Source organism: Lineus longissimus, chromosome 5, assembly GCF_910592395.1.
Source record: "Lineus longissimus chromosome 5, tnLinLong1.2, whole genome shotgun sequence".
NCBI lineage: Eukaryota > Metazoa > Nemertea > Pilidiophora > Heteronemertea > Lineidae > Lineus > Lineus longissimus.
This window is the reverse complement of record NC_088312.1, coordinates 16,102,212-16,128,688: the sequence shown is the minus strand read 5'-3', so window position 1 is coordinate 16,128,688 and position 26,477 is coordinate 16,102,212. Positions and strand designations below refer to the sequence as shown.

General features: G+C 40.9%; 1 protein-coding gene across 8 annotated transcripts in view; it reads left to right on the top strand.

Moving 5' to 3' along the window:
* Positions 1-26,477, top strand: part of LOC135487457 (syntaxin-binding protein 5-like) — a 368,020-nt gene that overhangs the window by 134,113 nt on the left and 207,430 nt on the right. For all 8 annotated transcript variants that reach the window (XM_064771115.1, XM_064771121.1, XM_064771120.1 and 5 more), the window contains exon 7: positions 19,835-19,918. In XM_064771115.1, coding sequence (XP_064627185.1) covers positions 19,835-19,918 — 84 coding nt within the window. The remainder of the gene's footprint in view (positions 1-19,834; positions 19,919-26,477) is intronic.

Genomic DNA, 26,477 nt, shown 5'->3' with positions numbered 1-26,477 from the left:
ATCAGGGGGCATAATCCAAAAACCTTAAAAATGTGATTATTCCTTAACTTCTTGCCCGATTGCCACCAATTTGATATCATAGGTACGTCTAACCACCATACAGTATATGTCACACAGGTTTTTAATTTGACCTACTTTCAAGGTCACAGAGGTCAAATGGCGTAAAATGGCCGTCAGGCCATAACTATGGCACGTTTCTTAACCGCAATGACTTTTGATCACAAATTAAGTACACTTGTACCCCTTGGTCAGGTGATCTCAGGTACCGAAGTTTGGTCTGATCTGATTTGCCGTTTGGCCTCCAGGGAGGGGGCCAAATCCAAAATTCTATTATTCCTTAATTACTTGCCTGATTGGCACCAATTTTATATCATAGGTACATCTAATTCTAACAACCATTTAATGTGTCACCCGGGTCTTCTTTGATTTGACCTACTTTTCAAGGTCACAGAGGTCAAATGTACTGTAAATTGGCCATTTTGGGGAAATTGTAATTGCTTGGACCTACATCAAACCTAACACTACATGACACAATACCATGATCTTTATCCATCTTTCCTCCACATGAGGTGAGCACAATGGCCCTGACCATTTCATTAGAAGAAGGGGCATTTTTTTTGTCAGGCTATAAAAATTGCTGTAAATTGTGAAGGGTACAAAGTGTACTGGATGACGTGCAATATTTTCATCTTGTACGACATGAACACTTTTATACCGGTATCAATAGCGTGTTGTCTTCCGTCGTCCAGCAGTTATAAGAGACTTACTGGAAAAAACGGTATGGTTCCGTTTCAGCGGAATAGGGAGCATTGATTATTATGCCTCTGCTAAAGTGGGGGCATTATGTACTTGGGTGGTTTCCGGCCGCCGCCGCCGCGTCCGCGTCCGCCGCACTGAATTCCAGACTATAACTCAAGAACCCCTTGCTCGGCTGACTTGAAATTTTTAGGGGGTGTAGGCCTAGTGTGTCAAAGGGTCCCTATTGTTTTTTGGCGTGTTCCAAAATCCAATATGGCCGCCAGCCGCCATCTTAGATTTTCGCATTCCGCTCGTTTACAAGAGAACCAGAGGTCCAACAGTCTTCAAACTTTTGTGGTGTGATGGTCTATGGTAGGGGAGGTTCCATATCGATTTTGGGCTCGACCCGAAATCAAAGATGGCCGCCAGCCACCATCTTAGATTTTCGCATTCCGCTCGTTAACTGGAGAACCGGAGGTCCAACAGTCTTCAAACTTTTGTGGTGTAATGGTCTATGGTAGGGGAGGTTCCCTATCGATTTTGGGCCAGACCCGAAATCAAAGATGGCCACCAGGTCCCCGACTTGGTGATTTGTATTCCACCCCGTAAATTAAGAACCGAGTGAGTGACAGACCTGAAACTTATGTGGTGTTATTACCTAGTGTAGGGGAGGTTCCCTATCCATTTTGGGCCCGATCTGAAATCCAAGATGGCTGCCAGGCCCGACTTGGTTTTTCGCATTCCGACCTGTAACTCAAGAACCAAGTGAGTGACAGACCTGAAACTTATGTGGTGTGATGAGGTTGTGTAGGGGAGGTTCCCTGTCGATTTTGGGCCTGGCCCAAAATTCAATATGGCTGCCAGCAGCCAACTTAGATTTTGGTATTCCGATTGTTAACTGAAGAACTAGAGGTTTGACACACTTCAAACTTTTGTGGTGCAATGGTCATTCAGGGGATGCTCTCTATCAATTTTGGGCGTGTTCCAAAATCCAATATGGCTGCCAGCAGCCAACTAGATTTTGGTATTCCGATTGTTAACTGAAGAACTAGAGGTTTGACACACTTCAAACGTTTGTGGTGTAATGGTCTTCAGTAGGGGAGTTTCTCTATCGATTTTGGGCGCATTCCAGAATCCAAAATGGCCTCCAGCCGCCATCTTAGAAATTTGCTGAGATGAGATAAGATAAGAGATGAGATAAATAGCCACGCAGTTGCTATTCATTGATATCCGAGCATTGGATATTCTGTGACTGACACCAGGAGAAGGGATAAATAGCCTGACAGTTGTTATTCATTAGCATGTAAGCAATGGATATTCTGTGACTGATTCTAGCAGATTGCACTACTACCCGGCAGTGACTAGTCTTTAACTTCCTGAGTACCAGATATTCTGTGACTGATTCCAGGCGATCGCATAATTGATGCATTTCCAGTAACAGGGTCAACAGCTTGCCCACTGATCTTCTGTGTAAATTGCTAACAGGCAATCGCCTTGGAAATGGCAAAAACTTAAAAGATCAAGGAGATGACAACGGCGAAAATAGTATAGACCACGCTTCACCTCTGTAGTGAGTAAATGGGAAAACCAACCTCTGCTGTTCACGTGCATGTCTATTGTCAGACCAACTAGCCCAGTCAACAGCCATATTATTGTGGATGTTATTTGAGAGCCTCCACAAAATTTCATAAACAGCCACAGAGAAGATATTATCGTATTTATGCGCTTATAAGCGCACTGCGCTTATATTCGAGGTGCGCTTATAGCCACAATTTCATATTTATAGGCTAAATAACGCGCGCAATGAACTTATTAACACACGGAACACACCAGAGCGGGGGCATACATTCGCAATTTACCCCAATTGCGTTATATATTTCTAGTTTCATCAAATTATCCATCTGTTAGTTGTAAATGCCTGTGCACAGGTTCTTCACTAAATGCTGGTCTGCTAAAGTAATTTTCATGCCCTTGTTGGGCAAGAGCGTTCTTATAGACTGGCATAAAACTGCATCCAAAATGTTACTCCAAACTTGACTTCTTTCCAAGTAAAACTCTATACACCTTGAGTTAACACCCAAGGTGTATAGATTACCCTAATGCATTTGCTATTTCGTTTTTAGCTCAGCTGTCAAAGTCAGCTGAGCTAGTCCAATAGCTATGCGAGTGGGGTCCGTCCTTCCATCCATCCATCCGTGGACAAATTGGGCATTTTGTAATCATAAGGCCTAGGCACTTCAAAACTGGCTCTCAGGAAGAACAGCCCAAGATATGCTGTAACAGAAAAATCATTGCGATTCGACTGTAATTCAGCTCACCAGGGGGCCAAAGCGTAAATTACGCAAGTATCACTTTCATTCCAGCAGATAGATGTTTGAAATAAATTTGAAGAAGTCCGCAAAATATCAAGGTTTTGATATAAAATTGATTAGTTTCAATTCATGTCACCAGTTGGGGGTATTGGTAAAAATTATGAGTTGGCATATTGCCAGTCGTGTTTGAATATCGCGGTTTGAGGCAAAACTTGTGCATCCCGAGCAGCCAATCTTGACACTAAAGGGGCTGATTTCGTTCCTTACAATGCCTCTAGTTCTAGTAAGTTGCCACCATCTTGAAAAGCGGTACCGCGGATATAGAAAAGGAAATAATCTTTCGATTTGCAAAGAGGCTATCGCATCACCACTAAGCCTGTGAAAAGATTAATGTCGTACGCTGCATTTATAGTTCTCATTTAAATCACCACAAAACCGACGAGGAAGCTTTTATTTATAAAGATCATATAAATCGATCAAACGCTCAACAGACAAGGTGAGATGTCTTGATTAGATTGTTGTGATTGGATTAAGTTTATAAATTTTTTCTCATTGCTGATAGTTTCTCAAAATTTTGACCATGATTGGAAGGTGTATCCCCATTTCGCCTACACCCATTTCGCCTACACCCATTTCGCCTATTACCCATTTCGCCTACCCCCATTTCGCCTACCCCCATTTCGCCTACCCCCATTTCGCCTACCCCCATTTCGCCTACTCACCATTTCGCCTACACCCACTTCGCCTATTCACCATTTCGCCTACACACCATTTCGCCTACTCACCATTTCGCCTACTCACCATTTCGCCTACTAAAAAGGAAAAGAGTGGTGTGCGCTGGACATTTGAACAATTTTACGAATTGTTGAGCTTGGTTTTTTTCCTTTATATTATGGTATATTTCCCAGTTAAACTTTACCATACTTTATCATTCCAACCCGGCCTCTTGAGACAAGACCACCATTGATTTTTTAAGCCTTTTTGCAGTTAAATTGTCACAGTTCGACCGCCTCGCAATGCTTCGGGTTGTGAATCTGAAATTTGGATATGACATTCCAGACAGTCAGGCGAGTAAATGGTGAAATTTTATTAAAACTGGTGGTTGTCCACGAATTTTTTTCTTCAAATTGGACAAATTTGAGAGACCATGATATTTCCACTGTTTTCAGCCAAATATCAAAACACGCCCCTTATTGTCAAATTACCAAATATCAAAATTTATTTTTTCATCAAAAAATTTATTTTTATCTGTAGACTTGCCATACCAAATATCTTTCCAATACCTCTCCAAATAAGCACTTGACAGTTGAAAACACACTCGCGTCTAATTGATAGGTCTGGAACCTCCAACCTATAAATATTCTATGGTGGTCTTGTCTCTCTTCACTTCACTTAATTGGGGGTGGGGGGAGGGAAGGTCACTCTTCAACATGTAGATATTGATGTGTTCGGGTCAATTGCCGACATACTAGTACTTCCATTTTCAAGGGGTTATAAAGGCGAGGGGGGGGGGCTTTTCATCATTTCAATTATGAATATTTGTAAGTGAAGAACCCAAGAGTCTTGGTCTGTTTTTTTACATCTTGGTACAACCAAGCGCTGCCCTACAGGGTATCTTCATTGTGGAGCTTGGCTTTACAAATGGTCATTACAGGGTCGTGATCAAGAAAGAAAACAAATTATTAGTATGATCTATCTCAAGTTTATTATTTGGTCCAATGCTCAGTCTACACACAGGTCCATGACACAATGTCTTGTTCATATGATATGCCTAACAGCATCGACGTAACCCATGATGTCTCGTTGGCGGGTTTCAAGCTGCATTTTAAGCCTCTGGAGCCTCTGATCAAGACGGATATATGTCAGTCTCCTTGGATTAGGACGGCCACCAGCTTCTAGCCTGTGAAGTTCGGAGCGCTGATAAAGTTCCTCCTTCTTCAGAAATTGCAAAAGTTCAAAAAGATTTGGGTGGGCCTTGCCTACATATTGGTTCAGTTTGTGATGCCACCCCTCAACAGCGTTGTTTGTTCTCGCCTCGTCTAGGCGATCATATTGGTTCCAAATATTCCGGCTGTACCTTGCGTCAGCGTTCATCCAGTTCCTATTGACGTAATCGCGGAATTCGTTCGCTTGTGGAATGTTCGGGGCATTGTTCATTGTTTCATTCCATACATCATTGACTCGGTCAATTGGAACAAGTGGGAGGGTTGCAGTCCTTCGAATCCATTTTTTCAGTCTGTCGTCAGGCTGGGCATCATGGTATTCTGCTTGCAAACCGATCCGCTGAACGCATCTGTTGATTGCCTGTCCGTAATGAAATAGACAACCCTTTACTTGTGTGTTTGGAAGGACAGATTCAACTGCTCGAATAGCTCCCATCTCGTAATCAACCATGACTGTTTGCGGATCGAAGTCGAGATTGTTCTGAACTGCTGCATCACCGATTAAACGAAGAAATCGTTCATAAGTGCCTTGCCTCCTGTCTGGGAACAATCCATATGCGAGCGGGAACATTTGTCCATAAGATTTAGCGTGCACAGTGTACAATTGGGCAAACAAGTTTAGAGACGAGTAAAAGGTACCATCCATGTACAAAGTGCCGGCATGGGCGATTTTAGAAAGTCCTTCTATAGATCCAAAGATCAACAGTTTATCGGCTGCTCCGTCATTAGCAAGCACAAAGTCTCTGCCATCTGCAGTTTCAGCCCACTCCCCTTCGAGTACTATATCTTCTCGTGACTGTGGTAGCAAAGGCAGACGTTTCCTTCTGGAGCGGTATGCGGACGACTGGATCCCCTTCAAGTTCGGCAAATGGGCATACGTGGCATCATTGAGTTCCCCATCATTTGCAGCATTGAACACTACATCCTGGTATATGCGTGGGACTGGGTCGACGCCCTCTGCTGCCCTTCGTTTTATACCACGGCAAATTTTTTCAGCGGCTAGTTTTCCTGGTATTGGAGCATGATTGTGAGCAGTGACTTTGGTTAACCTGAAATTATAGAAATTGATGGTTGGGTGAGCAAAATTTTTAACAAATTATTAATGTAAATGTGAAACATTTCTTTTAATTGTATTATTGATGTAAAAGTGAGAGACAGCAAATCAGATATTTAAATCCGAACACCTCTGAAATTGCCTTACCTATCATTTTCATCTGTAGCTGCTTTTGCTGGACAATTTTCCAATGTACATTTCCAATATCGCTTTCCTTCAGGTGAGCGTCTGTTCAATCGGAATTTGAAATTTTGGTGTACAAGATGTTGTCCACCCCTATTTGTTGGAACAAAAGTAATTTCCTGGTCTTCCATTGTCTCTATACCGTGTACACTGCAAAGGTTTTGCTGGAAATGAGCAGCCCTGGCCCTGAGCTAATTTATACACTCCATGAAGAAGCCATGAATACAGACAAATCCACTCTCAAAATGCTCAAATATTCTGCAAGAATCAGTTGCAAGAAGCCATCGAGTCCATTCAATGACAAGATTGTTCCTGAAGCCACGTTACTGTGTTCACCCACAACTGAGTTCACTTCAGGCTGAGACAATACATCAAACTTAATGAATTCCTTAAAAACACATGCAAGTGAATCCTATTATATGCAATGTTTAATACTTGAACTATTTATGAAAGCTGTGAGGAAGAGATACCTGTATATTCAGCTAAATCACTTTGTAATCACTTTGTAATTTAATAATTAACATTAAACCAATTAGTAGTAAACCAATTAATCAAACCAATAAACATGCATAATTGATTATTATACACTGAGTGTGTTTCTTTGTGATGTTTTGCTCAAACTAACACTTACCGTAACTCAATGCTGGCAAGTGTTCTTACAATACACAAAATGCATCCAGAATATGAAAGCCATTTTCATCGATGTCAGATTATCAAGCTCATGACCCTACTCATGGCCCTACTCAGTTCGTCTGATAGTATTTAGTTGGTATTTAGTTGGATAAACTGCATCTTTCTAAAAGCATTACAAAATTCTGGCACCAATAGACATTTCAAATTAGACTAGAAGGCTGAAACATCTTTTGAATTTGAAGTCACTATCATAAAACATTTGAAATGATGTAGGCGAAATGGGTAATAGGCGAAATGGTGAATAGGCGAAATGGGTGTTGGCGAAATGGTGAGTAGGCGAAATGGTGAGTAGGCGAAATGGGTAATATGCGAAATGGTGAATAGGCGAAATGGGTGTAGGCGAAATGGTGAGTAGGCGAAATGGTGAGTAGGCGAAATGGGTAAATTTTGTAGGCGAAATGGGTGTAGGCGAAACGGGTGTAGGCGAAATGGGGATGAACCGATTGGAAGGTGAAAAGACGAACCTGTCATGGTGTCCCTCGGCTTGGAATATTGGTCAGTGCAAAGCACAGTTGTAATATAACTTCCCAACGAATTTTTTTGGGGTTCAATTATAGCTGAAGAACAATTAAATGATGATTTTTAGCAGAGTTTTCAGGAACTATTTCATTTGATGATCACAGTTTCAAGTCCGGCAAAATGGCGGATTGCCGTCAGCAGATTAGCGTATTCAGGCCGGAACCTTTCGTCACAATTTATGTTCTAAACACATACTAATCGCTCAACATCACCAAGACTCTGCTCATGGGGTTATCCTCCCCTGAGAATAATTGCTTTAACTTCATTAAACATGTCATGAGTGCTGAAATCAACTATTTTTTAGATTGTTTTGCTGTGTCTCAGGTCATCGCAGTAGAAATGTACAGTTAACACATGTATAGATACACGCAGAGTAAAGAAAGTGTAGTAAATGTACACATGAATGTAAACAACGCTGCTAAATTATCATCAAAGATATTTTGAATCTATATTTCCTGTAATTTTAGGCAAATCCTTTGTAATAACGACAAACGTTTTAGTTAAAATTAATAAAGCCATTATTGTTCCCCGCTGTGAATACAACATTGATTAGAACTCAGAAACTGATTTCGGGGCCTGGCGAAATTAGGTTCTTTTTTTGTTCATTACGAGTGGTGTGTGCTGACAATTGGCGGGGACCCATGCATCCACTGATGTATTATGTTGCTAGTTCGGGTGGGGGTACTAGCTGGTCAGAGTTCAAATAAAACTTGAAGACATGAATAACTTACTAAACTATATTGTTCCTTCACCATATACACATCTACACAATCATAGGTCACACAGTTTCACAGTTTGGAAGTCAAAAACCGGTAGTGTTCTTCTCAGACTGGAGTCCAGGACCTGAATGCCCACACATAAAATATAGATTCACCAAGAAAATTGGTTTCTAACAACACAGAAAACTTAATGACATAATTACAACAACAAGCTAGGACAGATGGCTTACCATTTAATTATAAGACAAAGGTGGCACAGATTACAAGGTGATTTGTCCACATAGCGATAATCCCAGAATAAAGGATGTCTCTTAACCATGAATGGGTTGTCGCCTAAATGCTAAGCAAACTTACATAAAAACAATGGTTAACAAGAGCAACAGCTCTGGGCGTGTTTAATCCTAAGGGAGTTCCCTAATTCAGAGTTTGTAGGACAACTAAAGTGAGAAATGGGAATTCTTCATAAAAATTGAAATAAATTATTAAACTTAATTTGAGACGAAAAGCCACCATAAAAGATGCCTTGTTACTATTATCATATTGTTATTTTATCAATAATATCAATGAACTTCCTTGATCATTACTGACATTTGCAATTCCTACCTTTACCTTGATCTATAGTCATTAGTGCCTAATCATCTGTTGTTGGTCTTATTTTATAAAACTTGGCAGGCAAAATAAGATGTTTTTTCATCATGTTTTACAGGGATGATCGACAGCTGCATTTCAACGTTTTCGATGACCTCATCACAGATGACCAAGAGAGAGGAGCTGTGCTACATTCAGTCATACTCGCAGAACTAAACGAACCCCTCCAATATCAGTGCTCACCTGCGCAGTAATCAGAATAACCAGTCGATTCTAGTATTTCATTCTTCTTCCCTGTAAAACTTAACTCAAAATAGATTAAATAAAGAAAACAGTATATCTGTGGCAGTTGGTTGACTAAAATATCAGTGTATCTGTTAAGTTTTTACTCGCTATCAATGCAGGCTAAAAAATCGCGCCCCTTGGACTTGGTGCTCGACTTGCACTTTGAAACTGTTCGGTACTGGTTGTCCCAGCTTAGGCTGGACCATTCCCTGGACTAGTTTGTCACAACAAACCTACGCTTCAAAGTAATTGTTGTAAAAGTCCAGACTTTTTTTGCTGTGACCATGCATCTACTAGGCTTGTTTGTCTCAACCTGCACTTCAAACAATTTGATTTAATTTTTAAAAAGGTCCAGACTGCCTTTTCTGCTTCCCCCAAGGTTGTGACCATGCATTTTCACAACCTGCACTACTAAGAAATTTATACAATTATTATGGGGGAAGAGAATGGGAGGGACTAGCAGTAGAAATAAGTTGAATGCAGAGTTCTGTACACTTCTTGTAATTTATAACATTATATATCCAAGTACACTCACAATCACAATCTGGGAAAACCAATTATATGTGTTCCCAGTCTGGAGTCCAAAACCTGAATGCTACACAATAATATTAGATTCACCAAGAAAACCTGTTACTAACAACATAAGTTACTTAGAGACAGAAATACAAACAATGGCAAACAGTAATATGTTTTGGAGTGGTTAATCCATAATCATAAACCTGCTAATTAATACTATTTTAATCCTTTGTTTTTAGCTCAGCTGACAAAGTCAGCGGAGCTAGTCAAATAGCTATTCGATTGGTGTCCGTCCTTCCACCCATCCTGCCATCCTTCCATCATGCCATCTGTAGACAAAGTTGGGCATTTTGTAATCATACAACCGAGGCACTTCAAATCTAGTCTTGCTTATAAACACCGCAGAAAATGTTGCTTACGGAAAAAATTTGGGCGATTCGACTCAAATTCAGCTCCCCAGGGGGCAAAATGCGTAAATGAAAAAACAATTTTTTGACGCTCTATTCCAGCAGATAAAAGCTTAAAATAAAGTTGAAAAGGTCTTCATGATACAGAAGTTTTGATATAAAATAGATTAGTGTCGATTTATATCACCAGTTGGCGGTAGTGAGCAAAACTGTTGTTTGACCCCGGATGACCCCGCTTTAAATTTCCCGCCGAGGTTACCTGGAGCGCTATCGTCAAAAAAATGGCGGCGACATTTTTATTTCTACCGGAGCGATGATTTTGTAAGTGACGAATTTTCTTTTTTAAGCCTTTACGGAAACGTATTTTGGTACGAAACTTCACACGTTTATAGAAAAGATCAACGAGAATGTGTTCAAATGCCCTCATAACGATGAGTTCAACAGAATTTGGTCAAAACAACCTTCGAATGGAGTCAACTTTCTTTGCGAAATTGAAGCGACGACCTCATTATTTATCGTAATTTATGCAGATCTGAGTCCAGCTGATGGGTGATGTTCTGATTTGTGTTCAAACTATTGGAAACTTCGGAAATTAGTTCTATTAGTTCTCCTATTCTGCAGGAGTATATTGTAGCCATTGATGTTGACAGCTAAAAGCACGAAAACTTTGTTCAGGTTTCTCGTCCAATCACGTGACCTCTCCAACACTCGATAATGCACTCTTCGTCCACGTTTTAGGCCAATCTTCGGCCTGAACATGAAATCTAATAAGCGCAGTACTTAAATCAGATGTTTCTCTCGCCTTGAAAACATTCCTGGGTAAAATCCATTGAGATTAGCCGAGTTAATCCACTTTTTCCGTGCCTAAAATCTCTGCCGCTGAATTCTATAAATAGAAACTATTAACATCGCGGCAGTGTGGTTCCCATTGTGCGCCCTCCCACTTCACACCATGTCTGGAACTTTTACGGAGAGAGAGGGCGTGCGGTAAGAAGAATGGCCAAAATGACGTCACGTTTTCCTGGTAATGTCTCTTGCCAGCATCTTTACAGACAACGTTAGAACTAGAAACGAATATGTTAATTTGCAAAATTAAAAGCAGATTTCACCACTAACCAGCCAAATCGGAATACGACGGCGCAAAATGTTCTCGCTTTCCTCCTGCTAAAAAACCTTGTTCCCGCACTCCTATTTTAATTTATGCCAAGGAATATGATATGACCTGTTTTCACTTTTTTGTAATTAAATGGTATTCATATAATGAGATCAATAGTAGTGTCCGTGTCAGATCCCATCATGGAGGTATAAATAATTATTTATACCTCCATGATCACATCGTTCAACTAGTCTTCTCTCCCCAGCCCAGGTGCCTCACACGGACCTTCACGTCCCAATACTCAAGACCAACTCCTACAATATCGCCCTCAAAACAACCCTGGAGTCATGAATTCACAGGTGCTCCTGTGAAATCTCAGTTCTAGTTTATTTATCAAACTTTATCGAGGGTTATCGAATCGAATGGATGTGTCGATCGTCGGGGCGGATTGATATGTGGTTAGGTTGTGCGTCCAAGGCGATTAGGTCATTCAGTTAGTTTGAGAAAGATCATGATCATGAAGATGCGTGTTGTGTTATCATAACTGGAAAATAAGTTGAAGTTACTATTAGTACTACGATTCTTACATGAGTAAAAAGTAGACGTTTTAAGCAACACAATAATGTTACTCCCATAAAAAACTGTCAATTCTCCTTACCACTCTCAGAAGCCAAGCCATTGCTGTTAAGTTATGCAGGGGCTTAATCAATTACTTTCACTCCATGTGGGGTGAATAACATTACCTTTTGAACGGCTGGCTGTAGGGGGATGAGTGGAACAGCCGGTATACCTGCTGACCTGCTGAACCGAGGTTAATGTTATTTTCAATCCACGATTGCAGGTCACCTGATTTTCGAGATTTCGCGGGAAATGAAATTGTAAACAAACGCATGTGTGCAGTTCAAATGTAAACAAAAATGTATTTTTGGTACTTTTGGTTGCTGGACTTGGGTTTTCCCGCAGTTAGGAGCTGGATCAAATTGGTGGTCTATTGTGCTGTTTTAGTCAGAGGTAGCCCTTGATTATGAAGGGATTTTCAAATTAAGGTGACCATAGTCTTTTATGTGCTCAGCTCACCACAGCTTTCAATACTTGATGTATCTGAAGAGGCGCGCGGAACCTGACATGGCCTTACCAAGGAGCTGCTAACTTTGCCTTTTTGGCTGAGACATTGCTTCATGTTGGACTAGGAGGAGCACGCATTTTAAAGTTCTAGTAGTGATAGTTGGTTCGAGCCATTTGGAAGCCGACATGTGAAGGCCTATCTGGGTTCTCCTTCTTCTCCGTATAAAAAGGGGCATATTGCTGACTAAGGAACAAGGCATATTGACATTGCCTCATCATCTCTATGGGACCAATTGATATACTTTTATATGCACGCATACATCATGCCATTTCAGGGTCCGAGTCTGTGGACAATTGGTTTGATTAATTTGTCTCTTCGATATTGCTCCTTTATTGCATTAGATTTTCATCGCAATTCGATCTATTCAAGATATAGCCAATTTGAACCTGTCTGCGCCAAGGATAGATTGGTTCCAGATCGACTCACTATGACTAGGAATACGCAGTAGAGCACAATGTCATGAAAAACGACCCTTTGTATTGTAAATTCCAATCACCTGCAGGACAGGTCAATTTCTCTCAATAAAATTAATTTTGTTGACTCCTGTAATCTCTACCTTATTAAAAAAAAAAGAAAGTGGTGCTAGTCCCAAACTGGTAATTTCTATTTATTTTGACCTCTGTTAAATCATGATACCTCTCAATTACAGACAGCATTTTGTATCCTTGTGCTGTACAACCCAGCCTGGACATACCACAGTCCTTGTACCACAGTTGTCCATGGAGAAGTCTCATCCTCTCTGACACTTTTTTTCTGTAAAGCTACTGATACAACATGCTGAACTAGGGATATCTTCCGTTGCCTCCTGTAATATTTACATACCATGGCTGATTAGTTCAATCATATTTCATCCACCTGGCAGCTCTGCATTGGAAATTTTAGTGGTATAACGTGTTCTCTTGACCTTCAAACAGTAGTATAAAGCCGATATTTACTACTTTATACCCTCAGTCCTATGTTATTAGGTCATCCAGCTGAGCGCCAGGCCCTTGGGCCTCTTGTTATAAGTCCTAAGTAGGCTGTGCTAAATCATGCCTTTCTCTAAATGTAGTATGGTAGAATGAGAATGATTGAGACATGGATACAAAATAGATAGTTTGACAAATCATCAGAGATTTGCACCATAAAAGACTCCTGTTGTTTTAAAATCAAATTCGCTCCTGCGAATTACACTGAAGATAATATAAGCAAATAAAGGTACTGGTACAGATAAAATTGCAACATGAAAGTAAGATAAGATGAAATGCAGTAAGGACAACATAATTTTGGCATGTTCAATATACACAATGTGACAAATCTTCACACAGTATTCTAATCAAAGTCCATTTGAATGAAAGTCACTTTGATGCTTCACAATATGTTTTTCTGGGCGGATGGAAAGAGTAAAACTTAAAAGAGTGTGGCCCGAAGGTCAGTAATGTTAATTGAAAATCAAAAGCAGTTCACACTGTGGTCGAGTTCGTATTCAGCACCAGTGATAAAAAAAATATTACTCCATTCATAATATACTCATGTTCTTTTAAAGCTGTCTTTGCTCCTGCAAAGTTTACATTCTGAAGGATACAGGCCAAGAGGAGGTATTCAGTAATTAGACCATATCCACAACTCCGTGGATATGGTCTATTGTTTTTACTGAGCCGATCACCAGGACCCGAGGGATGTGGTTTTCGACACGTATCTCCGAAACTGCCGCACGGAACGACCTGAAATTTGGTTAGGTTACGTTTCATAACCTGCTAACGAACAACGTGTACTTTATTTTTGCAGCCGTTGCTTTTTTAGTTTTCGGGTGATTTTTGATGAAAATCGCCGGTTCTGAACCGTTCCGGTAATAGCACTGCCTCCCGCGTTTTTACCGATTAGGCAAGTTGCTCAACGTTGATCTGTCCCGACCTGAACAGGTGGGAGGATATTCGCTACATGGAAGAGCCAACAGACATTTCGTCTACGCATTCTAGACTGGGTGAGTGTGATTTTTTCGTGATTGTAATCGCCCTCAAATTTGTGTTGAAACACTGCATCAGACAAAATTAACTCATCAGAGGTCAAGAAAAAGATCTTAAGAATAAATATTCGCTGTTAGTTTGGGTGATTATAGGGAGCACGTCCATCTTTTGAGGCAAACTTGTCATCCAAAAGTTTCCAGATCCCCGCAATGGCGGATATACATTTATCAAAAAAATTACGAATTCGGGCAAGTTTCATCAAACTGTGCGCCTTAAACACCTAAGAATGTCTCAAAATCACCCAGACTCTACACATGAGATATACCTTCACTGAAAATAATTGCTAAAACCTCGCTTAACGTGTCGCGAGTGCTGAAAGCAACAGTTTTGGAGATCGTTTTTCTGTACATCCTGCTCACTCCTGTAGAAATGTACAGTAAAGCATGTATACACGTGCAGTGTAAATGGACACACGAAATTACACACCTTCTGAAAATATTGTCAGCAAAGGTGATAAGTGTTTGTTCTGAATTATGACAATGAAATTCATAGACTATTAGCAGGTAGTCAGTGTCTGTTGGTCTGAATAATGAATGATAAAACTTCTGGTGAAGTTAAAATATTTCCTCGCTCTGTTTTACAGCCTGACGCAGTGACGGGGATGATCAGCATCTGTTCTGTTCTGCGACCGCATCAGTCACGGATATAGGAGCCTTGACCATGAGGAGCTGATGAGGCAAAGTCGTATAACCGTCTTAACCTTGACATCGGTGCAGTGCTGAATTTGCCGTCCGAAGACAAACCAGTATAATATTCCAGCCGTATTTCGTTCTTTTCACTGTAATACTTTTACTTCAAAAAGACTGAATAAATAAACCTACTGTGGCAGTTAGTTTAAAAAGATATTATTGCATTTTACGTTTTTACTCTTAGTGCTGATCGGTCATACCCCTTGGGCCTGGCCGTAACCTTGCATACTGGTTGTCTCGATGCCGTATGCTATGACCATGTATATATCTACTGGACTGGTTTGTTGCACCATGTCGAAGGAATTTTATGTAGAGATCAAGACATTTCCCTCACATCACAATCTACACCTCAAAAGAATGGTTGTAAAAATCCTTGCCATGATTCCCGGTTGCCCCTATGTTGTGACCATGCATGCATCAATGGCCTGGGATGTTGCAACCTACACTTCAAAGGAATGCGAAGTCTAAATCACATTTATTTTTTGTCCCCAGGTTGTGACTTTCCTAACAGCAATTGCAGACCATATCCCTGGTGATAGTGTTTTGTCATCTTAAAAATGAGCACCAGGACAAAGCACCAAAAACCTGCCACTTAAGATCAGATCAGAAGTTACCTACGTGGTGCCAGTACCCACAAGTGCATGATTGACACCTAGATCATTTGAAGAAAAAATTGGCAGCAGAACCATGTGTGCTTGGAGGGAGGTATTATAATATAAATACTGTGGAGACGCAATGTATTATTGGTCGTCCCAACATTGGGAGCTTTCATCCCCACCAGCCATATCAGATGGCCAACTGGTTTCCCTCACTCGACCAGAAAACTCATCAAAAGATACGAAAGATGTTGAGATTCAGATTACATTTGCTTGTTGTCTGCTGGATTCTGACCATCCATATGCTGAGTTGTTGCAGTCCCAGAACCATCGCTAATTCTAGTATTTATGATGCACCTACTGTCACAACCTAATTCAGCTGGTTATTCAGGGTTATTTGCCTCTGATTTATCTGGTTATATCCTGGTGCAAACCTAATTTCTCAACATGACAAAATACTTTCACCAGGGATATGGTCTGCAATTTGCTGTTAGGCGAATTGCCCAATACTAGTTATCTATGTTGTTTAAAGTCAAAAGTGAGGTGGAGTTCATCACATGCTCGGGTATTGTCCAAAACATGTACTTTTCCTGTGTTTGGTAGCTTTATGAATTGCAAGTTTTGTTCCAGTGAGAATGTTTTCTTCAGTCGCTTGTGATTGAAGGACACACGAACCCGAGACGGGGATACATGACATACGCTTGGGAAGTTGTCAAGGAATATTCTAATACAGGACTCCACTGTATCACAAGGGTGCACATAAACTGTCCCAAGACTACTGCCATCAGATATCGAATTGAGATGAACAGCCAGTAATTCTGTGTGATCAAAGTTCCTAGCATGTGGTTTATACAGAGGACATTTTGGAATAGGCTTCACTCTTGAAAACTTCGGTGATTCGGGGCAAACAGCTATGTCGGCCTGGACGACTTTGCCTTCAATCCGCACTTTAGTTGCAGCTATGAGTGCTAAAGTGTCAGGGTCGAGAATGTCGTCTCCATGAACTCGAATATATTCCTTAGCTATGCTGTCCAGGTCATTGGCATTTACCCATGATGCGTCCTTCAGTGGATGATTCTTCCAGGTGACCCAAAATTGTTCTTCTCCATTGTCACATTTGCGCCTTGCTAACACTTGCTGTGTCACTTGCACCACTTATAATAAAATAATAATATAATGAATAGTTATTTGTAAAGCGCCTGTATCACTTGAAACAAATGTTCACCGGCGCTGGTGAGCTCTATTGAAAAGAAGGGTCTTGAGTTCTTTGCGAAAGGTTGAGACATCCGATGTAGCTCTCAGGGTGGGGGAAAGAGAGTTCCACAGTTGAAGTGGCGAATGCTCGACCTCCAAATGTTTTCAATCTATATTTCCTGCAAGTGAGAAGGTCCTGAGATTCAGAGCGAAGGTAACGAGGAGGCACGTTATGTTGGATGAGATCGTTCAGGTAAATTGGTGCAAGCCGGTGGTATGCTTTAAAGGTCAGGAGGAGTAGAGAAAATTATACGCTCGCGCACTGGCAGCCAGTGTAACTTGGCTAGCACCGGAGTAATGTGGGATCGCCGCGGGGTCCTGGTGATAAGACGCGCTGCACGGTTTTGCACCACTTTGTCCGTGCAGACAAATTTCTGGCACTTTGCTGGCTTTGACGGCACAGGTACATCCTCTAGAGCAGCTCCTGTCTGTGATTCGGCATCAGATGATTTGAGCTGGTCACACTGACTCGATGTTGAAGTGGTGTCCATACTGCACTGTATTCCAACTAAAGTAAAATCCGAGATGCATTGGACAGCACATGATACGGTTTCTGGATCACACTGTATGCTCGTTGATGACGTTTCTGGTACACATGCTACACCAACTGATATGGTTTCTGCTTGGGGTCCATGCGTAATGACCGTAATCTCTGTTGACTGCCCCTTTGAAATGGCGGCCTTGGGAACGTGATCAGTAGACATCACAGGAAGAGAGTTGGCCACAGTGTCACTTACAGCTTGGTTCTTGACTTTCTGCAAGTAGGCTTGCATACGGCAATGATCCCGGTGAAGCGTTGATGGCGATTTCATACCTTTTATCCTTGTTGGGGAGGTGTAACATATTGCTGCTCCATCCTTGTTCCAATTTAGTGTTAATGATAATCCATCTCCAGTTGATGAGAGATTACACCCGTTTGGTGATTTGGTTAATCCGAGATGTTCTAACACTGATGTTAGCGATGGCGGGACTGCTGATATCGTCATGATGAAAAATGTTCGGGATCCTTTGGGTTCTTCACCAAATATTATGGGGGGAAGAGAAGGGGAGGGACTAGCAGTAGAAATAAGTTGAATGCAGAGTTCTGTTCACTTCTTGTAATTTATAACACTATATATCCAAGTACACTCACAATCACAATCTGGGAAAACCAATTATGTGTGTTCCCAGTCTGGAGTCCAAAACCTGAATGCTACACAATAATATTAGATTCACCAAGAAAACCTGTTACTAACAACATAAGTTACTTAGAGACAGAAATACAAACAATGGCAAACAGTAACATGTTTTGTAGTGGTTAATCCATAATCATAAACCTGCTAATTAATACTATTTTAATCCTTTGTTTTATAAGTCCTAAGTAGGCTGTGCTAAATCATGCCTTTCTCTAAATGTAGTATGGTAGAATGAGAATGATTAAGACATGGATACAAAATAGATAGTTTGACAAATCATCAGAGATTTGCACCATAAAACAATGGTCCAGACTGCATTTACTAGTTGTCCTATGTTGTTATCATGTATCTAATGGACTGGTTTGTCTCTGGCTGAATTTCAACGGGTTTGATGTACAGGTCCAGCCTGCCTTAAATGCTTGTGGCAAGGTTGTGACCATGCATCAGCTGGACTGTTTCTTCACAACCTGCACTTGAAAGGAATTGATACAATGTAGTTTTAACCTGCAGATTGCCCTGAAAGGAACAAAAAGGTTTGAGGTGATAAGGGCAAAAGTAGAGGTAAAAGGATCAAAATAACTAACATGGTCCAGTGTTATTATAGTGGAGTAGATGTATAAGAGAACATGGTACATGTACATAAAGCGACTGAAGTTCACTAAAATTGTCACCAGCTTTCTCATACAGCCAGTACCAGAACTTAGTATCATTTTTGAGCTGTACGGTCCGAGTAGGAAACAACGACGATCCGCGGACCATATCGTACTGTGCGTGTACCAGGCAATGAATTTTTGCAGTACGGTCCAAGAGAAACCAGCTTATTACCTGAAAAAATTCATAGTACTGTCCGATAAAACATATATTACGAGCCAATAGAAATTAAAGTATGATTCGGTCTTGCCTCTCGTCTGAATACTGCACGACGCAACGAAACAAAACGATATGATACAATGTACAATACCAACCGGCACAGGCCGACCCACCACACCATTTGTTTACACTGTCATTTTTCTCACTAAATGGCGACTTGGTTAATCACTGGATATCTCTCGATCTAAACTGATGGACTCGCCTGGTTTAAATAGAATATCAATGACATAGTTAAGAGAAACTCCCAAAATCATTACTCGAAAAAACTTAAATTAGTCATGTGCTCGATGTTTACTAATTGATGTCACCCATATTGACCAATCACTGCCCGGCTGACGAGCTGGCGCTTGTCGCGAGTGGGACAAATTCAAATGCAAATTCAAATTAGTTTATTAATCAAAAGGCTCAGAGGGCAACAGTACACAAGGTACAATAGAGATACTTTGATTGAAAACATGTCATAACTTCATATGTGTCAAACATGATAATCATTGGCTAAGGCTAGAATATAAGTGCTAATATTTATGGATAAGTTTGAAGCTTGATAAAACGTACCCATTTTAACTGTTGTCAAGAAAGTGATTATCAACTTTCCCTTAAATTCTTCATGGTAAACAAACTTCAATTTCTGACAAAATGAACCAATCAAAACTGGGTATGTAATAAGGATGATTGGTCAATTTGAAGTACGATACGATACAACAGGAGCCGATGATTTAATGTTTGGTCAATAACCGGTAGACAACGTGTCGATTATGATCTGAGGTAAAACGAGCAGATGGGATTTAGGTGATGATAGGCGGTTTGTGCTGCGCCCTCATCGGGCCGACCTAGGAAAGTACAGTGCTAGGATACGATCACTACTATTCGACGATGGTGCAACACGATGCTTAGTTCTGTTACTATCTGTAGTATCTTTTGCATTTGGTTTAATACACTTTGCCTGGTGTTTGCAGTCTTAAACCAGGGTGGCCTGTGTATCACCCTGAATGACATTGACCACTTTGGCAGATATTTGAACTATAAATTCCAAGTCTAATAATCTTTTATGAATTTGTCTTGCAGTTGCTGATAGGATTTGAATCTGGTGCAATAGTGTTGTGGGACCTTAAAAGTAAGACTGCTGAACACCGCTACAGCTGCCATGAGGTAAGTCATCCAATGAACGAGTTGGCTGAGATGTATGTTTACTCTTGGTGTGCGTGTTGTCCGTCTGAGGCAATTGGCCTCACTTGTAATATCAGTTTGATTTGATATTTGTGTGGGAGGCAGGTGTAATTGGTATATTGTACCAAACATTACTCTGGTAAATGGTTCATTAACAGAACAGCCCCATATGCAGCTGCTGGTTGAACTGTGCTTTTCTGCTGAACAAGTCACAGAATTTCTGTGATATGATTATTGGGTTAGGGTGGGAGAAATGTCCTCTCGATTTTAATAATAATAATGGTAATTAATTGTATTTAAAGTGCCAATCCACTTAAAGGGATCAATGACACTTGACATAATATTTTTACTTACTATACTTAGCTTAAACCCTTTTGGTATACTAGAGTCCCCTACATGTAGCAGCCGAAGAGGAAGGTTTTAAGGTTTTTCTTGAAGATCGGAATGCTGCTACTTTCCTTGTAAAATGTCGGAGTTTGTTCCACATTTCTAGGGCAGCGCAAGAAAAAGCCTGGTCTCCAAAAGTAACCAATCTATTTATCCGTCGCAACAGTAGATAGTTGGAGATACGCAGTTGCTGGTTGGCCAATAAACATCGATGAGGGAGCTAAGATAATCAGGGCCAGCATTGTTGAGGCACTTGAAGATGAGCAAAATCACTTTAATACCCGATTCGTTCCTTGACTCAGAGCCAGTGCTTTTGGGCTTGATCCCATATCTGATATGGTTTCCAGGCAGTCACATTTTGATTTTGAACTTTCTTAGTATTAAAGACTACACTGTTAAAGAAAATTTAGGTTAATGTGACCTTTGGTTCAGGCATCAGGTCCAAGTTAATAAAATCTGAGTAGCAATTACCTGTGCTTTGCACAGAGATTTGGGCATGGGGAGGTCGGCTGGCTGTAATGAGTCGAGGATTATGTTGTGTTCCTTATAGTGTTAGGTGAAAACTGCTTAATACTTGTGGGGGGCATGCCGGATTTGGTGATTTGGTTGAAGGAAAAACCAGAGAGAAGCATTTGTATTTTATTGATTATAATTTGGCCGTTACTTTCTTCACAATTCACTGCATCTTTAAAAGAACGGTTTATACTGGCTATTTACAAATATACTTGGACATATACCTTTAACCGAAACAACTTTGCTCCCTATTTCAAGGTGAGACGAATGGTTGGCGTGCCGTATGAATCATTAACTTAAGAAATTCAGTGGGATAGTTGAGGGTCAAGTCGTGTGTTGGCGATTGTCTTGGGGTCTGTCCGATCAAATCCCCGCTACAAATCTGTAACGACTGCAACAACAATCTTGGCATTTTCTAGTATGATGACTGACATTCGGATTGGATTTAAATAGAAAACTCTCAGGATGACTCCATCAGGGGCACGAAGGGAGTGCAGTCTTTTTGAGATGGTGATGTTGATTCCTACAGCCTGTTGTTTTTAATGGTGGTGCAGTGCCATGTCTTGGTGGTGTAGTGTTCGTTCATGGGTTCAATTCCTAAAATATGTCTTTAGAGATCTGCTTTGAGTTAATGAGATTCGAGGTATATTTGACTTCATTAGAAATTGGGAGATTACTCCGGCGAGAATGAACACTCCTCCTCGCTGAGCTGCTCGCCTTTTTGAGAAATCCGGAAAAAAACATTTTGAGGGAGGTTTACTCATTTGCATAATGTATGAACTTCGGAACCTAGGAGTGCCGCTATCACTTTTTTGAGGCCTTGAGGAGGCTAAAAGGATATTGGGAAATGAGCATTCTGACCGAGTACCTGTTTTCGTCACACCCGCTTTCGCGGCAAAAACCATGGCATTACGATGGTGTCTGAAGACCAGAATTTGCCACAGGAGTGGTGGTTCATGCATTTCTGTTTTTCATTCCTGTGTTTCTGTGTTTCTTGTTTTATAACTACCCTTGTAAATGTACTGAAGTGGTCCATTTCCAAGTTGTAGAAATCACTGGGCGTATTGGTGTTGGTTGAGGCGCTGAATCTATAACCTATCAGTTAACTAACAACACGCGACGCACGCGTGTCATGTCGAACTATTTTTTAGCTCAGCTGACAAAGTCAGCGGAGCTAGTCAAATAGCTATTCGATTGGTGTCCGTCCTTCCATCCATCCTGCCATCCTTCCATCTAGCCATCTGTAGACAAAGTTGGGCATTTTGTAATCATACAACCGAGGCACTTCAAATCTAGTCTTGCTTATAAACACCGCAGAAAATGTTGCTTACGGAAAAAACTTTGGGCGATTCGACTCAAATTTAGCTCCCCAGGGGGCAAAATGCGTAAATGAAAAAACAATTTTTTGACGCTCTATTCCAGCAGATAAAAGCTTGAAATAAAGTTGAAAAGGTCTTCATGATACAGAAGATTTGATATAAAATAGATTAGTGACGATTTATATCACCAGTTGGCGGTAGTGAGCAAAACTGTTGTTTGACCCCGGATGATCCCGCTTTAAATTTCTCGCCGCGAACTGACATGAAAACCTCGAACCGGGGAATACCGGACTGCTGGTATTGCCAGTGCATCCACTGTATGAACGGCTCGTCTGGGGTAAATTGACGAGGCGGCTCGACCCTCCACTGCGCGGTCGAGGTTACCTGGAGTACTATCATCAAGAAAATGGCAGTGACCTTTTTATTTCTACCGGAGCGATGATTTTTTAAGTGACAAATTTTCTTATTTAAGTCTTTACGGAAATGTATTTTGGTACGAAACTTCACACGTTTATAGAAAAGATCAACGAGAATGTGTTCAAATGCCCTCATAACGATGAGTTCAACGGAATTTGGTCAAAACAACCTTCGAATGGAGTCGACTTTCTTTGCGAAATTGAAGCGACGACCTCATTATTTATCGTAATTTATGCAGATCTGAGTCCAGCTGATGGGTGATGTTCTGATTTGTGTTCAAACTATTGGAAACATCGGAAATTAGTTCTATTAGTTCTACTATTCTGCAGGAGTATATTATAGCCATTGATGTTGACAGCTAAAAGCACGAAAACTTTGTTTATTTATCAAACTGTATCGAGTGTTATCGAATCGAATGGATGTGTCGATCGTCGGGGCGGATTGATATGTGGTTGTGCGTCCAAGGCGATTAGGTCATTCAGTTAGTTTGAGAAAGATCATGATCATGAAGATGCGTGTTGTGTTATCATAACCGGAAAATAATTTGAAGTTATTAGTGGTGTTGTCATTGCCATTTTTTGCATGGAATGATAGTTCGAGAGCTCTCATCGACGTATTCAGCATTGACGGAAAGTAGGTCCGGATTTGGCAACACGCCAGCTGTCTCACATGTTCCTCCTGGAGTCAGCAGGTGCTACAGCCAACACTGTACAATCATTTTCCATCTTGAAGTCTTGTAATAATCTTTGCCAAATCAGTGATTCTTATATAATTTACTCCATGATTGCAATCAGCCTTTGTTAAATTCCAATCACCTGCAGGTCAGGTCAATCTTTTACCAATAAAGTTAATTTTCTTAAGCACATCTTTATCTTACTTCTTCACATACAGGGCATCCCAAACACTTTGCTAAATTCACTAATCCCCCATTTCAAGTTGGTATTGCACCAGACCCAAGCTCAACGGTACAATGATCATGTGTCCAAATACCTTTTCAGGACATACTAGTATGAGGACATCAATTTTGATACCAGAGGGAAAACCAATCCTGTCCGTGTGTCACTGTGACATAGATCGTGACTCTATTGGAAATGTCGCACTCGCACTGCATTACTTCATGTGATGTCACTTACATCTTTCACAGTTGACAAATTGAAGCATCCATGGTTATTGTAACTATATAGTCCTTGCCAAATCTATCTAAAAGTATCAGTAAAACTGCTAAACTATGAATTGTATCTGCTTACTCAGCTGAGCGCCAGGCCTTTGGGCCTCTTGTTTTGTTTTTTAGCTCACCTCTTAGCAGAGGTGAGCTTATCCCATACCGTGGCGTCCGTCGTCCGTCGTCGTCGTCGTCGTCCGTCGTCGTCCGTCGTCCGTTAGCAGGGCACGTTTCGTAACGGTTAGAGCTATTGAGTTGAAACTTAGTACACATGTACCCTTATGTAATGACACCTTGGAGACCAAGTTTCGGTCCGATTCGTTTAGGTACTGAAAAGAGTCTATATAATTCAGATTTATCAATAGTTTTTAGCTCACCTCTTAGCAGAGGTGAGCTTATCCCATACCGTGGCGTCCGTCGTCCGTCGTCGTCGTTGTCGTCGTCGTCGTCGTCGTCGTCGTCGTCGTCGTCCGTCGTCCGTTAGCAGGGCACGTTTCGTAACTGTTAGAGCTATTGAGTTGAAACTTGGTACACATGTACCCTTATGTAATGACACCTTGGAGACCAAGTTTCGGTCCGATTCGTTTCATGGTTTGGCCACCAGGGGGCCAAACGTTAAAAGTGAAAATATGCAATATCTCCCTTAATAGTAGTCGGGAAATTTTGAAAAAAATATGGTAGGTACTTCTAGCAAAGGTGCATCATATATCCTCCGGGTTTTTGATTTGACCTCCTTTTCAAGGTCACAGAGGTCAAATGGTGTAAATTGGCCGTTAGGATGTAACGATGGCACGTTTCTAAACTGCAATGACTATTCATACCAAATTTGGTACACATTTACCTCTTAGTCAGGTGATCTCAGGGACTGAAGTTTGGTCCAATATGATTCACCACTTGACCACCAGGGGGCAAAATCCAAAAACCTTAAAAATGTGATTATTCCTTAACTTCTTGCCCGATTGCCACCAATTTGATATCATGGGTACATCTAACCACCATACAGTATATGTCACGCAGGTTTTTAATTTGACCTTCTTGTCAAGGTCACAGAGGTCAAATGGCGTAAAATCGCCGTCAGGCCGTAACTATGGCACGTTTCTTAACTGCAATGACTATTGATCACAAATTAAGTACACATGTACCCCTTGGTCAGGTGATCTCAGGTACCGAAGTTTGGTGCGATCTGATTTGCCGTTTGGCCTCCAGGGAGGGGGCCAAATCCTAAATTCTTCAAAATGCCATTATTCCTAGTAATGACTTGCCCGATTGGCACCAATTTTATATCATAGGTACATCTAATTCTAACAACCATTCGATGTGTCACCCGGGTCTTCTTTGATTTGACCTACTTTGCAAGGTCACAGAGGTCGAATGTACTGTAAATTGGCCATTTTGGGGAAATTGTAATTGCTTGGACCTACATCAAACCTAACACTACATGACACAATACAATGCTCTTTATCCATCTTTCCTCCACATGAGGTGAGCACAATGGCCCTGGCCATTTTTCATCTTTGTCTTAAAAGTACAATTCATCTAGTTTATGGGCACTTGCATCTGCACAATCAGAACAGCCGTATTTTGCAAGTTCTTGATGATTTGCTCACCGTAGGGAGTCTATACAATACGCAGTGTCTGTCGTCCATCGTCGTCGTCGTCGTCCGTATCCTGTTTCCAAAACAGTGCACTTTTGTAAACCGATTAGGACTAGGAACTTGAAACTTTGTACACAGGACCCACCAGGTCATGTGACCTCTGACACTGAATTTGGTCCGATCTGCTTCTCAACTTGGCCACCAGGGGGCCAAAAGTGGCAACCTAAAAAGTGTGATATCTCTCTTATAAGTGACTCATTTTAGATAAAATTTTGATGGTCGATTCTCCTAGCAAGGATATGTTACATAACATACAAAGTGTTTTTTGTTTCACCTAATTTTCAGGGTCACAGAGGTCAAATAGTGTAAATTGGCCAGTTCAGTGTAACTATGACACGTTTCTTAACCGCTAAAGCTATGAACTTGAAATTTGCAAGAAATTGGTAGTTTCTATCTGACTAATATTTTTTCATTAAGAAAAATCTTGGCAATAAATTGGTAAGATAGATATTAGAAATATGTCATGTACATTATAGTAGGACATTATTAGCTCTGCTGACAAAGTCAGCGAGCTGTTAGAATAGCTATTCAGATTTTGTCTGTCGGGCCGTCCGTCGGACCGTCCGTCTGTCCATCTGTCAACATGGGCCGCACGTTTTGTTATCGTAAGACCTAGGCACTTCGTTGACAATGCTAAATTAGGAGTTGCCCAACTCAGAAACGAAAAATCAGCGCGATCCGACCTGTATTAAGAGAATGAGGTCATATCGCGTTTAGATTTCTTTCCCTTTTTACCTTGGTCCACAGAGCAAATATTGTTTTCAGATGTGGCTGAATATTTTTAAATATTTTTCTCATTTTTACTTTTAATGGTATTAATTTAGTTTTCACCGCCAGCTGCAGGCACATTGACTGAATTTTGGCGATTTAAAATTTGGCGGTGGCTCAACTTTTTTGCAAGCAGTGCCGCTGATTGGCCGATCGATAGAAGAGATGCCACCATTTAAAAATGGCGGTAGTCGCTGCTTCAATGAAGGTGAGTGAAATTTCTCATGTTCAATCGGTTGATACTCTTTTAATCAACATGACCATGTACCTGAAATTTGTTTAGGTACTGAAAAGAGTCTATATAATTCAGATTTATCAAT